Source organism: Cordyceps javanica, chromosome 3, assembly GCF_051103115.1.
Source record: "Cordyceps javanica chromosome 3, complete sequence".
In the NCBI taxonomy this organism is placed as follows: domain Eukaryota; kingdom Fungi; phylum Ascomycota; class Sordariomycetes; order Hypocreales; family Cordycipitaceae; genus Cordyceps; species Cordyceps javanica.
In genome coordinates this window covers 4,279,077-4,296,764 of record NC_139297.1, presented here as the reverse complement: position 1 = coordinate 4,296,764, position 17,688 = coordinate 4,279,077, and the positions used below count along the sequence as shown (strand labels likewise).

Below are 17,688 nucleotides of genomic sequence, written 5' to 3'. Positions count from 1 at the left end.
TTGGCTTTGATGAAAGTTGTAGAGTCATCCGGCCTACGAGGCTTTCCGCTGTCGGTTGCCAGTACTCTTGACTCACACCGTTGGCCATGTGCGTGTTAGCCCTGTCCAGGCTTGCACATATAGGCAGCTTGGTCCTCTTGTCAAAAGGTCTGAAGATTTAAAACAGGCGTTTTATGATTTGAATCAATCTTCAAAGATGGAGCGTGTGCGCAAGCTGTGCTTCGACCCGTTGCTGACCACAAAGGAGCAAATCCGACAACGACTGAGTACCCTTCCTGCGGGCACTGCTCATCCCTTCAGTCTGGAGCGAATCCTGTTGTGCAAGGTCGACGATGAGATCCAGGAGATTGACATTTCTTCGTACCCTGAAGAATTTTTCTATAATGCCGTGGATCTTGGTGAGATGGGGGAGGTTCTCCTCCGCCGCATGGCCAAGTTTCATCAATTAGGTCAGTTCCGGCATCTCAGCAGCGTGCCAGCCAACGCAGTCGAGAACAGCCATTTGGGGGGGGGGGGATCGACTTGCTGATTTCCAAGTGTGCAGCTGTTTTTAATGATTTTCAAATCATGCAAGCCCCGGCGTCAACATTCAGGGTCCCCATTTCGTCCGACAAGATTGCGATTCTCGCAGTATCGACGCTGGAGCCCACCTACTGGGACTTTTGCTTCGCCGACGCGCAGTGCAACACTTGCTGCTGGCTCGCACAAACGACATTTCCAGGGATCAGTCATAGTGGTGACATAGTCCAAAACCGTGACTTGTTGGACTATGTTGTAGTCAACGAGGCGACACTCACTGACAAGGAGATTTGCGTCTTCATCTCGGGTTTCAGAGTGACGCAGATCACCAGGTTCTTGGGAACTCATCCGGCTCTGATGGTGGCTGACCATGTCGAAAAGGTATTCTTTCGATATTATTTTTTTCCCTGGTCCAGGTATTTTTGGACATTCTAACCACTGACAGACGCTATACATCATTCCTGTTCCGCTGGATGCCGCCACCATTGGAGACGCCACCATCTGCTGTCCCTTGGTCTTCAAGCGGGATGGAGACTCTATTGTATTTTCGATTCTACCAAAAGCGACTACTGACAAGGGAATGTACTGCAATAGCTCCAGCCTGTCGAGTCTGGCGTTTGAAGAGGCCGTCTCAAGGGCGGACTTTTCGATGACGGCCGCCCTCCCAGCCTCAGCTCATGGTGCGTCTACTTACCTGCGAAGTGCACTGCCAAGATTGCTGACTTTGAATGCGTGCAGTGCCTAAAGAATGCGAAGTAGAGCTTCAAAGAAATTCCGATACTGTGGCTGCAATTGTGTCCCAGGACAGCGCCGTCTTCATGACCAACGCGACAGCTATCCCGCCTCATCTAGACGTGGACGGTTCCCAAGTAATCAAATTCGACACTGGCTTGGAGTTCGCTCCTGCTGAGTCGGCCTCGATGCCCCCCAAAAACAAACGCTCTACAGTCTTGCCTTGCATTTGGGGCACCGAATTTCAGGGACCTATGCTGCTGGCAACGGGTGCTTGCCCGTCGAACGTGCCGTTTCAGAATGCTGGCGCGCTGCTGGAATACTACGAGCGGCTCAAGACCGTTGTATTCGTCCTGAACGATCGAATGACAGACAACGCTCGCAATTTGGCCTCGTCATACAGAATGAATGCGGTATTCGTTGTGCAGCCAGAGGAGGTAACGCGGACCGAAACGCACGACGACATCGTCCATTGTCTGGATTCGGTCAATATCAATGCAGTGACAGCATTGGCTGGACCGCAGTCTTTAGTTCTTGTCCAGCTGGCTAGCAAATTCTACTTTTACCGGGGCATTGCCAACCTACAGCATCTCAACACATCGCTACTCGAATTTGGATCCGATGTTACTCCCGCTGTCCAGTCTGCAGGCTTAGCAGCGTTGCTCGAGCCTACAGTAAAACGCATTTGCAACCTCGGAGACAGCTCCAACAGCATACTTTTGCCCGTCTCGAAGCAGTCGGTTCAGCCCAAGGATCTTCCTTGCTTATTCTCCGCTGCGTCAGCTGTGCAGATCCAGGGCATGGAAGAGGATATCGCAGCAGCTATTCCGCAGCTACAGGTACTTCTCAACGAGAAAGATCTCTTGACGCTCTCTCACTCACTGGTAGAAGTCCTGGTGAGGAAAACAGCAGAGGCTACGCAGCCTGCTAGAAGTGCCTACATGGACTTCTTAGCCGCGAACTGGGATAACAATGACTCTGCTGTTCTCAAAAAGAAGGCTCTTTTGCAGGGAGAGTTGAAAAGAGTGGCCAGGCAAGCCCAGGTTACCCTGGAACCGGCTATTTCCAGGCTCTCCGGGATGATCTCCTTCAGGAATACATCGAAGAGAACTCATGATTTGAAGAGACTCGAACGACAGAGCAAGATCCAAGGCAATGTTCAAGCTGCAAAAGAGATGACATTCGCGAGGCTGGCCGAGTACCTGGAGGACTACGCCTCCGATATGGGAGTCATGGTGCTAAACATTGAAACAAACCCGTTTCAGCAACTTTTGAGCAGATTGACTGGTGCGGCCATTGATGCTAGTTCTTGCTGTAGTCTCGATTCGCGCATTCTTTATCTGGAAGGATTAGATGCTGGAATCATCATGGAGCAATCACAGAGCTCCCATGCAGGCCCTCTGCGCAGCCAATCTGGCCCCATGGTCCCCATCATGTCGATGCCTTACCTCAATCAAGGAGCAGGGAACGGTTCTATGCTAGCTTGGGTATGCTGGGACGAGTTTGTGAACCTAAAGACTCCTTTTGGCACTCGGTGGATGGAAAAGTGCAATGAAGCTCACATTTCTGCCTTGCGTATTCTTATGCGAGGGACATTGAGCAGTGCTGTTGTATCGCGCGATTATAACATCAATCCAGGTGCCCCAGAGACTGGGCAGCTGATGGGCGCGCTGCTGATGGCTTCCATGTCTAAACTCGCAGCCATGAAGCATTCTGCTCCATCAGAAACGGAAAACGCCGAAGACACTGTGACAAAGTTGATGCGAGGCCTTTTCGGTAACCTTTTGACGGTTGCAGGGTCGGGTGTAAGACCGCTCAGCATGTCATGGCAGCTGGTTGGTCAGGCGCCTCAGCTTAATATTCCCAGCAGTGACCAAGAGTGGCTCTGGTACCAAAACATGGTTGCTCTGTATCCGTACACTGGCTGGCCGTTGGCACAGTTTCACCAGAACCTGCAAAATCTTCTCGACAAGGTCATCGTGCGCGTGGTGACGAAGGGGGAGGATGTCGCAAACGCGAAGAGAGACCGCATCGCCGACATGGCCCGGTTCTGTCGCATCAGGAACATACAGCTGGATCACTGTCGCACAATTATTACCGTGCTGATGCGGATGCTTACTGAGGATGTGGACAAGGTCGCATGCGCGTCACGGCTACTTGCATACTTGCCAGCAACATTGGAGAGGCAAACACAATCTTACACGCAGCTGATTCGGTATCTTGGGCACCTTTCGAGAGGCGGAGAGCGACGCCGTGCTGACGATGCGGTTGCTGCCAACGTTTGGACGCGTCGATCCGCCGCGTTCCGCATGCTCAAAGACCAGGTGGCCAAGGCATGTGAGGGCGACGACTGGACGTGGATCAAGGACAGCTGCAAAGCAATCAAAAAACTTCAACAGTCCACTGCAGAGACATGGCAGATCCCGGTCTCGGCATTGAAAGTGCAGGGCATGAACATCTACGACCAGCTGATTGCTGCGGAAGTCCCAGCCGAGGGCGTGGATGATCAGCAGCAGACGAAACTGCACATGTTGACGAGGCAGGCACTCGGTGATGCAGAAATCCAGCGCGTTCCCTGGCAGGTTGGCAGGAGTGGTGAATTCGGCAGCGACATTGAACCCCTCGACGAAGCATTTGTGGAGGAGATGCTGACAGGACGGGCTCCCGCGCTTCCTTCCGCCGTCGCGACAAGCAGTGCCCCCCCAGCTCTGGAGGCAAACCCTCTGCGGGCATTCGAAGAGAGTGTCCTGGACAGGTACAAATCTGCACTCCAGCCGGCCTTTGTGCAGTCTCTTGAGCGACAAATGACTTCGGCGGCGGCCTGCACCTTGATGCATGTTCCTGTGGGGACCATGCAGGTGTTTGCCAGGGCGCTGAATTCGGATTTTGCTTGGGAAGACTTGGGCGCCCGGTTTCGAGCAGTTATAATGGGGTTGCTGGAGAACCGGTCTGCTCGTATTGAGAGCCGGCCTGTGAGAAAGTTGTTAAACTTGGCGTGACGGGGACGACGCAAGGTTCACGAGTTAGCTACCGAGTAAAGAAGAGGAAAAAAGAAAAAAAAGAAAAAAGAAAGCAGGCAACTACATTGTATTATTATAGATAGGTTGGCCTTTTTGACGCATAATATACAAACTATCATGTCTCATCTTTTAAGATCTGACTCTTCTCACCCTTGTCTTTCTCACCTCGGGATTTTTTGGGTTCAAGACACGGGCGCAAGAGACGCAAACAAAAACAAAAAAAAAAGGTTGAAATTCAACAGACCCATACATCAGTCGACCAAGTTGTCTCAGGGCGCAAGCAGGGCAACAGCGGGCGCCCGTGTGAGTATTCAGTAAGTGAACCGATGAGTCGCGAGCCACCACCACGGTTCAAGGAGTGCGCTCCGCTGGGACAAAGCAGCGAGCGCACTGACGCCAAAGGCCAGGCTCGCCGATGGGGAATGAAATCAAGCAACCGATCTCGCATGCAGGGGGGGGGGGGGGGGGGGGGGTTGAGTGGTGGTGGCGCGAATCAACACCTGGCCATCGTCCCTTGCTGTAGCTAACAGAGCTGCCGCTCACACGGCCAAATCTCAGCGACTCCAGCGCCCGTAAGACCCTTACGCGGGCGCCCGAGGACAAAACGAGAGAGAAAGAGAGTGTCAGACAAAGCGCCATCAGATATAAATCACGTGCGGCCATCTCTACGTCAAAGTCAGCTATCTTCGGGGACAAGGACGCGCGTGACGGTGTGAGAAGTGCTTCAACAAACTTTCTGCCCTGTCGTTGTTCCATTGATCCATTCTCCCTGGGACTTGCAAGTCATCGTGCAGGAGCTCCATTCTTATACGCCTATTCCTTGTGGCCGTGTAAGCCACCCCCATCGGCGACCCCGGGGGGGGGGCACGCCGCCTTGTTAGGGTGGGCTGGGGTGGTGTCTAACTTGCTACTTCGGTCTCAGAGCAAGCTCGCGCCTTTTGAGCCCGCCACACGTGCCGTGTCTTTCTTTACAACATCCCAAAAGTTATCACGTCTATCAAACCTCAATCGGCGGGTAAGACGCCATGGCAGACCAAGCCAGTCCGTCGTTGCAGGTGATTATCCTGGTGAGTTCGCTGCCTCCCCTTCTGACGGGAACAAGGGACTTGCGTGTTGGTTGGGGCGCAAAAAAAGCGACAAGTAACCGGGCGCCGGGTTGTCTGCCCCTAGCGCCCGTTGTCGAAAGTCTGGAGAATTGCGCGCCGTGGCGAAGATGAACAGCCCATGGATATGCTTCTCCGAGGAAAACCAAAATTGTCAACGAGTCGTGGGAAGGCTAATAACCCTCTCGCAAATAGGGTGCTGGAGGCGGGCCGCAAGAGTCCAACGTTACCGCTTTCCTGGTCCGGTCATTGGAGCAGGATTGGCGAAAGGGTTCCCTCGTTGCCGTCGACGCCGGCGTGCACCTTTCCGCCATTACACGCCTGATTGACGAGGCGACGCCGTCGCCGACGCCGTCGCCGCCCTTTACGCTGACCTCGGGCCCCTTTGCTGGCCTGCGGCTGCCTCATGGCACGGCGTCGGCCAATGCCGCACACGTTACGCGCGCACTCGTGGACACGTATCTCATCACACACCCTCACCTGGACCACATATCCGGCTTCGTCATCAACACCGCTGGGCTTCCCGGCACGCGGCCTAAGAAGCTCGCGGCTCTGCCCAGCACCATCCAGGCCTTCAAAACGCACATCTTCAACAACATCATCTGGCCCAATCTCAGCGACGAGAACAACGGCGCGGGTCTGCTCACGTATCTGCGGCTCGTGGAAGGCGGTAGCCCTGCGCTCGGTGATGGCGAAGGCAAGGGATATCTAGAAGTCTGCGACGGCCTGCAGGTAAAGACCTGGAGCGTCAGTCATGGCCACTGTATGGAGAAGCACAGCCATCGCGGCTCGACGTCCTCCAACCCCCCCACAAGGTATGGAAGCCATGACGCTTCCAGTTATAACTACACACCTCGGAGGGATGCCTATGCCATACCGCATACGCAGCCCATGTCTAGAACACACTCACTGGTCAACCAGAGCTTCACTAGTGCTTCGTCACCGCGCCAGTCCAGCGAGACTGAGCGCATATGTGTTTACGACTCGTGCGCATACTTTATCCAGGAGCAAGAGACTCGTCGCGAGATCCTCATCTTTGGTGATGTCGAGCCGGACAGCGTGTCGCTGAGTCCACGAAACCTGCACATCTGGCAGGAAGCTGCGCCAAAGATTGTAGCCGGGACCCTGCGTGGCATCTTCATCGAGTGCAGCTACGACGACTCGCAGAGTAATGACCGGCTGTACGGGCATCTCAAGCCCGTGTTTGTGATGGAGGAGCTCAAGGTGCTGGCGGCCGAGGTCGAAGTCGCGCGAAAGCTGCGCGCCCTGGAATCCAAGAAGCGCAAGCGCGTGAGCGTCTCCGGCGAGGCGCGCACTCGCAGGCAGCACTCGGCGTCGCGCAAATTCTGCGCGCCCGAGGACCCCGTGTCGCCCAAGTCGCTGAAACCAAGCCCGCGCACGGCTGATGCTGCCGTGAAAGCGAACGATAGGGCGGACACGCCGCATATCGCGACGCCAACAGAAGAGCTCTCGTTGCATGATACGGACATCGGCACAATGACGCTACCGCCGGCGGCGGCACTGCCGTCTCATCCCCTCAGAGGGCTCAGGGTTGTCATTATACACGTCAAGGAGACGTTGTCGGACGGACCGGAGAGGGGCGATGTAATTCTGGAGCAGCTGCAAGAATATGAAGAGGAGGCGCAACTCGGGTGCGAATTCATCATTTCCAAGTCGGGACAATCGTTTTATTTCTAGCGGATGAGATACCACGGCAGTTTATTATTTTTGCTGAATCCATTGATTGTGTACCTTGCATGCCATGCCCCCTATGGCTTGCGCTCCGCCAGCTTCTGATAGCCCTCTAGTCCACCAAGATCCTCCTTGAATTTGGGACGAGTGAGCTCCAGCCCCTGCGTGGTGCGAGAGTATGTAATGCCACCAAGGCGGCCTACGGGACGCAGAATCTAATCATCTCGTCAGCGTACTGGAATCTCTCCGAGATGCATCCTTTCACTTACAGCGGGATCAACAATGTTCTTGTCGTCATTGAGCGCGTCCTCGCGCACCCAGAATCTGGTTCCCTCCAGAAAGACAGTGGTGCCGGACTTGCTGCCGGGCTTGGAGCGGCTGTCCCACTCGCGAAAGGAGTCGAGCTTGGCCTCGACGCTGAACACGGCTTCCCTGACACGGGCGCACCGGACCGTCTCGCACGAGTAGTCGGGCGTCAGGCCGCTGACGCGCCACTCGTCGGCGCCAAAGGGAGCGTCCACGCTCGTCGAGTTGGCGGCCTCGAGGTACGTCTCGGAGATGATGTTGATGACGCACTCCCGGGAGTCGAGCAGGTTCTTGAGCGTGTCCTTGGCCGCGGCCACGGACGAGGAGAAGCCAACCATGAAGACGGGCGGGTCGTGGGTGACGACGTTGAAGTAGCTAAAGGGCGCGAGGTTGGTCACGCCGCCGTCGGCGCTGCGCGTGCTCACAAAGGCAATCGGACGCGGCGTGATGGCCGAGATGAGCATCTTGTAGTTGAACGCCGCCGGGCGGCCCTCGGCATGAGGGTCAATGGCGACGTGTGGCCGGCCCGCGCCGGCGTCGGGCAGGCTGTTGCGGCCCTGGCCAAACGTCCAGTCGGGGTCGGCCGTCTTGGTGTAGTGGAAGCCCTGGCCGGCTTCCCAGTCGGGACGTGACGCCTCGACCTTTTTGAAGTCGGGATGCGGGTTTCTGTTGATTTGATCACCCATGGTGACGGAGAAGGGACGGCAATGAGTACAAGGGCGAGACGCAAAGAGGCGATGACGAAACGGAGCCGGCCAGAGTAGATGAACACGATGCATCAAGGTCGTACAGGTTCGAACGATGGGATAAACCAGCGCTGCGGTTTTCACACGAAAAAGAGAAGGAAAATTTCGTGCCTTATAAAGAACTTATAAAGCGCCTAGTAAGCGTCCCTATGTGGTTCCGTCATGGGTTTTTGTCGCCCGGCGTCCGCTCGGGTTGCAGCCCGAAGCTCGGGAACCCCGCCATGTCTCTAGCACTGGTGGGTACGGCAGGGCATAGAAGAGGGCCGTAATTTAGCTTACGCTTTTTGAATAATTACGCACGACTATACCTAATTAAGCTAAGGCTTAAAATTTAGCCTACCTATTTTTATAGGGAATATTACTACTTTTATACTATAACTAGTAGGCTTCTATAATATTTAAGAAGATAATTACTATAGCTAGAATATATACCTAGAAGTAAGATAGATATTAATAAATACCCTAATATAAATACTATAGATAATCAAAATGATTTTATATTTAATATAATAAATAAGCCTTTAGAGCCTACTTTTTATAATAATACTTTAAAAAGTATTAATTATAAAGAATAATTAAATTCTAAAAGAAAAGGAAGTTAATAAATTATGTATTTAAAATACTTAGACTTTAGAAAATATTTTCTTTTAAATAGCGTATATAGGGGTATAAACTGAATATTATATTATATAATAATTATAATAAAAATAAGCTAATTTTTCTCGTTATAACGCATATACTCTTACCTATTTTAACCTAGGTTTAGAATTAAAGTTATACAGAATTACACTAGCTATACCAGGTACTCTACCAGCCACCCCAGCCACCTTAACCTTATATAAGGTCATGACGAACCACTTGAATTTATTCGAGTCATAGACTAGAATAGACCCACATTTTTCGTCTATATAGATCCAGTAATTCCCTATGCCTTTTGCCATAGAAATAAGTAAGCTTCTTTACGACGTACGTATGAATAGAAGAACGATTTTATCGATTTTACTTCGACCATCCTTCTTACCAAACGATAACCCGTGTTTCCGATCCTTCCACTTCCATTTACCAAGCCTATCGCTCGTTAACCTCTAACAGCGTAAGCTAAAACCATAGCCCTTATTAACGGCCTAGATGTATGTAACGATGGCTTAAATCTAAGTCATAGTAAGTCTGTTTCTTAGGAAGTGAGTTAGGCTAAAGCTATAGGGTAGCACGTTGAGTAGTATCGTTTAAACGGTCGTTAAGAGATTAACTCTTAATAGTAGAACTATTGCTTAGATTGATTAATAGAGATCTAAACTATCTAGACTAGCTGTGGTCTTCTTTCTTTATATAATAGTTTATCTCTCTATTGTATTCCTTGGATTATAGGCTTACTCGCTCCCATGATCCCTTCGTGGCTTACTGGCTCACTCGCTCTAGTGATCTATTGTGGTCACGTGACCACAAGGCCCGATCGGGGAGCCTGTAGGCGCTATGAGGTCGTCCTTCTGGGCTGCTTCCCCGGTCGTCTTGCGTTACTTCCTATCGTTCGTAACATAATACTCCTCCTTTATTGGGTTTTGTCCTTAAAGCCACTAATCTTGTTCTGGCTGTCCGTTTGGTAGGTGTGTAGAACTTCCTTCCTTTATTATTATGTGCTGACAATATGTTAGGTCGCATAGAGAAACCTCGTTCCCGAAAGTCCAACGAGCGAGACGCGCTAAGGTCCTTTATTGCTCTCTACGGTCGAGACGCCGAGATGCCGTGTATTTATTGTTTTGACCATTAGTTGAAGTGCCGCCTTGCCGATGGTAAGACTCGTTGTGAGGAGTGTGTCTACTATGGTCGTTCCTGTGATGGTGTGCTGGTAGTATCCTCTCGTGGGTTTTATCCTTCCTTCTGTTGTGTGTTTCTTGCTGATTTGTTTTTCTAGTTTCGTGTTTGCTCGTGTAGTAGAAGAAACTGGATGATGCTGAGGAGAAGGCTGAGGAGCGCTTGGTCGAGCTGTAAGTCCAGCTTTCTTAAGCGGTGAATCGTTTGACGTGGATCCGCAAAACTTGTCGTTTGGTAAAGAATAAGAGCTAGAAGTTGTTCGAGCGGGGTATGTAAGAACTGGATAAGGAGGATGATATCCTTCCTGCCTTGAATTCCTATGAATAATGGGTTGTTCACGACCTGTAGGCGCTAGGCGTTCCTAACGAGCCTGACTGGTCGTAGTTTGGCTTGGGTGAGATTCCTGAGTTGGGCCCCTTGCTGACTGCTGGCGAAAGTCCTTCAGCAGGTCTAAGCAATTCGTGAGGTTCTTCGCGGGTTCCTAGGTGTTTTCGGAGTTAGGGTATCCTTTCTATTTGATAAGATATTGACGATTCTCTTTGTTCTCTCGTGTCTTGAGTATCTTTTTGACTTCATATTCCTCCGTGTTTTCTACCGTGATTCTCGTAGCGAGTGTAGAATCATCTGGTGCTTTTTCTAATAGTGATATATGAAATATGGGATGGATTCTTATCCCTTCTGGTAAGGATAGTTCGTAGTTGGTGTCTGATATTTTTCGTTTAATAAGGAATGGTCCGATTTTCTTCTAGTCGAGTTTGTTGCTGGGTTGTTTTGTTTTGATGTTTTTGTGGGTGAGGTAAACTTTATCTCCCTCCTCTAGGATTGGCGCTGGTAATCTCTTTTTATCCGCGTAATGTTTTATTCGATTTTGTAGAAATATCTACTCTTGCTGTAAGTGTTTTTGTGTCTTAGTGATCGTTGCTGTATGTGCCATAGCTGCTGGCGCGTGCACACTGCGTGCCGTATGTGTTTCGATAATAGGGTTAAATCTATAGTTTGCCCTAAATGGTGATATCTTTATATTTTCGTTTTCTGAGCTATTGTAAGCCCATTGTGTAAGTGGTAGCTATTCTACCTAATTGTCTTGTCGATAGTTGATATAGCTTTGTAGGTACTGTTTAAGAACTTGGTTTAAGATTTCTGTCTGTCCGTCTGACTGTGGGTGGAATGCTGTAGATAAGCCTTGCTTGATCTTTATCGTTTCTATCAGATATTTCTAGAAATTTGACGTGAATAGTTTGTCTTGGTCTGATATAAGTCGTATCGGTAAACCGTGTTGTGCGATAACTGTCTTGAAGAACATATATGCTAGATCTTCCGTATTGCTAGATTCTATGTAAGGAATGTAGTAAGCGTATTTCGTGAGTTTATCTACTATGACCAGGATACTGTCGTAAGTGACTTTTGTTATTGGTTCTTTGGATTTTGGTAGTTTGATGATAAAATCTATTGTGACTGTTTGTTATGCTCTTTTAGGTGGTGGTATTGGCTGTAGTTTACCGTAAGGAGCGTGTTGTGCTGCTTTTGCTTTTTGGCAAATGTCGTATTTGTCTATAACTTGTTGTACTATTTTTCTGCTCTTGGGAAAGTCGTATGATCTCCTTAGTCGACTGATTGTCTTCCCTATACCCTGATGTCTATGTAATGGGTGTTCATGTATTTCTCTGATAAGTTGCTCTTGAAGTGTACTGGGGACGTACTGCCGTTTGTTGTATAAGAAGCTTCCTGCTTCCTTGCGTAAGTGCGTTTTTGTCTCCTAATTGTCTAAGTAGTTGTTATTTTTGCTGTGTGATGTAATTCGTTGCATCTATGTCTTATCTGGTTTTACCTGCCAGGTAATGTCAATTTCTTGGGTGCCTAGTATAAGGTTCCTATTCTTGGTAGTACGTAATAAGGGTGTATTGTCTACTTGTTCTTCCGATTTTAAGTCCTCTCTTTGGCTGAGCGCGTCTGCTCTTCCGTTTTCGGATCCTTTGTGGTATATGATTTTAAAGTCATAATCCGTGAGGGTTTTATACTATCTGATTTGCCTTTTATTTAGGTCTTTCGTGGTTAAAAACGATGTGAGGTTTTTGTGATTGGTGTAGACTTTAATCTTATGTCTTGTTCCCACGAGATAGTGTCTCTATTCCTTGAAGTACTGAATGATGGCCATGAGTTCTTTGTCGTGAATGCCATAGTTTAGCTTAGGTCCGTGGAGTTTCTGTGAGAAGAAGGTAACTGGGTGTAATCTTCCTTCGTTATCTCGTTGTCCGAGCTGTCCGCTAAGGGCATAGTCCGAGGCGTTGGTTTCGACTTCATAAGGTCTCTCTGGATTAGGTGTTTTTATTATAGGTTCTTGTGTAACGAGTTCTTTGATCGTGGTGAAGGATTTTTCTTCCTTTTCTGTCTACTTGAATTCGACGTCTTTCTTGGTTAGGTTAGTGAGAGGTCGTGATATGTCTCCGTATCCTTTTAGGAATTTTCGGTAAAAGTTTATGAATGTGGTGAATGCTCTTACGTCTCTGACGTTTGTTGGTGTTGGCTATTCCTTGATTGCTTTGATCTTGTCTTGACATATCTGTATTTCTCCGTGGGTGATAATAAATCCTAGGAACTGTACGCTGTTCTGGTGGAACTTGTATTTGGCTGCTTCTACTAGGAGTTTGTTGTCTTGAAGGGTTTGAAGTACCTCGTGTACGTGTTGCTTGTGCTCCTTAAGGGTATTTGAGTAGATGAGGATGTCGTTAAGGTAAACTATAACAAATACTCCAATTTGTTTGCGTAGGATTGTGTCGATCATGGTCTGGAATGTTGCTGGTGCGTTGGTGAGTCCGAAAGGCATTACTAGGTATTTATAGTGTCCTTTGGTGGTCCTAAATGCTGTTATCTACTCGTGGCCTTCCTTTATTCGTATGAGGTTATAGGCTCCTCTTAGGTCGAGTGTGGTGAAGTATTTTGCTTTCCTAACTTTGTCTTGTATTTCTACTGTGAGTGGTAATGGATATCGATTCTTGATTGTGATCTTGTTAAGTGGTCGATAGTCGATGCATGGTCGTAACTTTCTGTTCTTCTTTGGTACCTATAGGACTGGGTGTCCTGCTGGGGACTCTGATGGTCTTATGTATCCCTTTCGTAACATTTCCTCTAGATACTCCTCGAGTGCTGTGTCCTGCTTGGGGTTCTGGGGATATATTTTGTTGAACGTTGGTTTAGTACTGGGCTGGAGTTTGATCTTATGGTCCTAGCGCGAATGCTCTGGTAGTCCTGTTTCTAGCTCGTCGCTGAATAGCTTGCTGTACTTTGAGTATTCCTTGGGAATCTCCGTTGTCTTAGCTTTTGACTCTCTGGTGATTATATATATTCCTAGAGGTCTGTCATGATTTGGTGAAGGTGTCTTTCTGCGACTGCTCTTCCTGCCGTAATCGTATCCTGGCGTATCCTATTGAAGTTGGCTGGTTCTTTAATTGACTTGGGGATTGCTTGCTCGTAACTAGGGTATCCCTAATATAATATCGTGTTTTGAGATCACTGTGATGTCTAAGGTAACGTGGTGTTTCGTGCCTTGTATGTCGACTGGTAGCTGCGTAACTTCTATGTCGACTACTCCTTGGCCGTAATCTACCGCTCGTCCTTCTATAGTCGTAAGTCGGTAGGGCTCGTTTTTTATAGTCTAGGGTAATCTTAATCTGTTGACGAGATTTGGCGAGATAAAATTTCCTTGTGCTCTACTATCTATTATTGCCTGGATCTTTCTTCCTATGATGCTCATGGTAATCATAAGGTGTGCTGTGTTGCCGATGTCCGTAATACATAGAGACCTGTTAGATCTCCGTCGAAGAATTGGTCTTAGTTGCGACGATGGTTGTCGTTTCCCGAAATCTCCTTCTGTTTGTGTTCCTTCTTTCGTAGTTGTCGGTGGTAATCTTCTGTACTGTTGGAGCTTTGGTAGCTTTCTGCTTGCTTGCCTGCTATGTTGGTCGAACTCGGGCTAGGCGAGTTGGTTGTAATTACACTGTTTCTGATATCCTCGTACCGTGAGGTCATAGCGCGGATAGTGTATGCGTTTTTATCCTTAACATAGTGAACTTCTGTGTTCCTTGATAGAATAAGTCCTCTGGAGTTTCTTCTCTATACTTTCTAGTGTCGTAGGTTAGTTTCTAAATAGGGTCTATATGGGTTTTGTCTTCTATTGGGTCGTGGAAACTATCTGTATTTAAGCTTCTTCTATAGGTGCCTCCTGTAGTTGTTATGTGAGCACGATGCCTAAGAGATTATCGTATGTTCTTGGTGCATAGGGTTGAGTGCTGGGTGTAGAGCCGTGGTTTTGCTGGTTCGTGTAGTGTTGTCGTCTTCTGCCGAAAGTAGTCTTTGGATTAAGACTGTAGGATTAGATATATCGTAACTGTGGATGGTGACTCCTACTGGCTTAGGGTCTCCTTCTCCTGACGATAGAGCACTAGTAAGGGTACTCGGTGGTTGGGAAACCTGAGAGTATGGAACACATGTATAGGCATTAGGTAGATCGAGTTGCGTCGTATACGCTGGTGGTTGAATATCGTGTTCCTCTTCTGGCACTGGTTGGGTTCCGAAATCCTAATCTTTATCTTCCTTGGTAGTATTATCTATAGAGTGGTAATCGTCCGTATCGAGGTATCGTTTGGTGTTGGAGATGTATTCCTCGCTGTTTGCCATACTAATGTTTCGTGTAGGTAAATTTTCGTGGTTGGCCGCGTGAATCTTCTGTTCCTTCACGGGCTTCTATTGCTTCTTTAGGGCTTGGCACTTGTTTGCGAAGTGTCCTACCTTGCTATAATTGTAGTAGGTTTTCCCCTTTTCTTTATTGGCGGCGTTAAGTTCTATAGGTCTGGCGTGGTGTCCGTATGCTGTTGAGGTTTGTTGGGGTTTTCCCGTATTAGATTTGTTGAACCTTGTATAGTTATTGAATTTTCGTCTACCCGTTTTTTCCTGACGTCGTTCGTAGAGTCGGTTGTCTGCTTTGATGACTATCTCGATGAAGTTATTAAGTAGTTCTGGTCTATTAATTTGGTAAATGTCGTCTTTGACCTCTTCTTTGAGTCCTTGGTAGAAGATTTCGATTAGGGCTTCCTGTCCCTAATTGAGTTTGGCCGTAATCCGTTTGAACTCCCTTGCGAAATGGGTAGCGGATCTGGTTTGTCGTAGACGAGTGAGTTGTCGAGTGGCTTCCTTATGCTTATTGGGGTTACCGAAGGTATTGAGGAGCTGATCCTCGAAGGTTTTATAGTCTGAAAAGATATGGATAACTTTAGTACTAGCTTCGTTGCCGTGCTTGAGGTATGCTCGTAGCGATGGTTCCCACTATTCTATAGCTTTGTTAGTTAAGAGGTTTCTAATGTAAAGGATTTGATCCTTAGCAGTGGTAAGGGTATCCTCGTTAACTCGAAGGTAGGCTTGTGCTTGGGTGAGGAAGTTCCTTATGTCTCCCTTGTAACTATCGTACGGTTCTGGTTTGGGAAACTTGGGTCGACGATTCACGATAGGTGATCCTGTGGATTGTTTTGGGACCTTGGAGATCTGCGTTCCGTGCTGGTCTAGGGTCTTATAGATATCCTTCTGTTGGTTGAGAAGAGCTCTGTTCTGCTTCTTAAGTTTGGCCACCTGTGCCATAAGGCGCTGAATCGCGTCACCAGGATTGGTAGTTTTCCCGCTTGTGGTGGATATGTTAGCTGCTTAAGGTTTTAGGGTAACTTACTGAACAGGATTGATTAAAATGTAACGATGGCTTAAATCTAAGTCATAGTAAGTCTGTTTCTTAGGAAGTGAGTTAGGCTGAAGCTATAGGGTAGCACGTTGAGTAGTATCGTTTAAATGGTCGTTAAGAGATTAACTCTTAATAGTAGAACTATTGCTTAGATTGATTAATAGAGATCTAAACTATCTAGACTAGCTGCGGTCTTCTTTCTTTATATAATAGTTTACTTCTCTATTGTATTCCTTGGATTATAGGCTTACTTGCTCCCATGATCCCTTCGTGGCTTACTGGCTTACTCGCTCTAGTGATCCATTGTGGTCACGTGACTATAAGGCCCGATCGGGGAGCTTGTAGGCGCTATGAGGTCGTCCTTCTGGGCCGCTTCCCCGGTCGTCTTGCGTCACTTCCTATCGTTCGTAATAATGTAATTGAGTGGAATAACTAACATACGCCATCGACGTTATACTTAGGAGGTATGACTCACATATAATAGCCTTAGGCACTAAATTCCTTCCTAGTAAACTAGAACTATCCTTGCTTAGTTACCATCTCGTCTTTTCTGCTACACTTAGCTACTACTAGTGAAGGATAAATAGTATAGTATTTGATTATAACGATTTCGACGAGGTGAACTTGCATCCAACGATCCCAGACTGAATAACGTCACACTAACACAGCACACCCCAGACTGTGGGCTGGATGCTTCCAGGCTTCCAGTAGACGGACACTAGGCGCGTTCCCGCTCGCCCTATCATTTCCTGCCACTACGCGCGCCGGCTGGCCTGCAGATGGCGGGTGCTGCGGTTCACAAAACTAACCAGTCCCAAATGCCACCTCCTCAGTACATCATCTTCATCTTCTTATATTTGCAACGCATCTATTTACAGTAACTACTTCGCAACGTAGGATAGCTTATATAATTTCTCTGTTGACACAGATACAGGCTTGCTAGTTCTTGTGAGCTCCCAGCCATGCCACACCTTCCTAGCAGTTCAGGAAAAGAGTGACCAACAGCGTGGAAAGCATTTTGAAGGAGGATGGCTGGCAGTAGATAGTCCAAGCTTGTTTGGAAATGTTATTCGTGGGTTGTTCTTTTGACGTGATCTGCTGACTCTTTATATAATGACTCAGTCGGTAGTCTCTTCTTTCCAATATGCAGTTGGTCACATGTTGCCTAGTCCAGTGACTGATTGCGTTAGGAATGAATCCTCCACTATCGTTTCCAATGGACACGTTCCAGAACGGCGGCAACCAGGTGTCCAAGGCGCCGAACAAGTTATCTAGGCTATTTGGTGCCGGTTTATCCGGCATAGCCACCTTGTGTAGACTTGAGGGCAATTTGTCAACGGTTGGAACGGCCGGCTGCGCAATAGCGCGCAAAAGACCACACGTACGATACTCCACCGCCGTAAGCTAAAGTGTCTGGTTGGCAAAGAGTTGGCATGATAGAGCAGCAAGTGGCAAAGCTTTACTTCAATAGCTTCAATAATTGCTATAGAGAAATACACATGTGTGAGCAGCCTTGCATTAGGGTGAGCGGCTTTGCATGATTGGGGTGAGCAGCCTTATATTAGGGTGAGCAGCCTTGCATTGGGGTGAGCGGCCTTGTCCCTTTAGCTGCGAAGGAGGAGCGGCAGGTTATGAAAAAGGCGTACTAGATGGGCGTCATTGAAAGTAGGTACGAGTTCCTGCTTGTAAGGGTTTAGAGAGATTTATTCAATCTAGCAAACGATCTTCGTACAAACAGGAAGAATCTTCCCATTAAGGAGAGAGATCCAGGGGATCTCTCCCTAATATCCTTCGAGAGCACTGGCCATGTCGCTGGGTGCACGGCAGCCGATCGCTTGATTGTCGCGACCCCTGGTCGTGAACCGTTCCGTAGTGGTGGTCCTCGCCTGCGCCACAGTACTTCTGCACGCGGCTATCACCCCTACCTACTATGTAAATTTTCGCCTGATATGATTGGATAACATCCCTGCAAATCCCCGGCTTGCTCCATCTCAACAGTTAAATGGATAACCTTCCTCTCATGGGGGTGCCCCGCG

The 17,688-nt window shown here is 48.4% G+C and overlaps 2 protein-coding genes across 2 annotated transcripts; one reads left to right on the top strand and one right to left on the bottom strand.

The window, feature by feature from the left end:
- Window positions 1–196: 196 nt before the first annotated feature.
- Window positions 197–7,072, top strand: V2A60_005479 (3',5'-cyclic-nucleotide phosphodiesterase PDE1; the record flags this gene model as incomplete). Its single annotated transcript, XM_083256789.1, has 5 exons — window positions 197–449; window positions 545–900; window positions 965–1,199; window positions 1,258–4,223; window positions 5,570–7,072. 5 exons carry the CDS (start codon window positions 197–199, stop codon window positions 7,070–7,072), a joined length of 5,313 nt encoding a protein of 1,770 aa, XP_083112915.1.
- Window positions 7,073–7,143: 71 nt separating this feature from the next.
- V2A60_005478 (flavin reductase family protein) lies at window positions 7,144–8,058 on the bottom strand (the record flags this gene model as incomplete). The annotated part of the gene is made up of 2 exons (XM_083256788.1): window positions 7,144–7,281; window positions 7,336–8,058. 2 exons carry the CDS (start codon window positions 8,056–8,058, stop codon window positions 7,144–7,146), a joined length of 861 nt encoding a protein of 286 aa, XP_083112914.1.
- Between the last annotated feature and the right edge of the window lie 9,630 nt (window positions 8,059–17,688).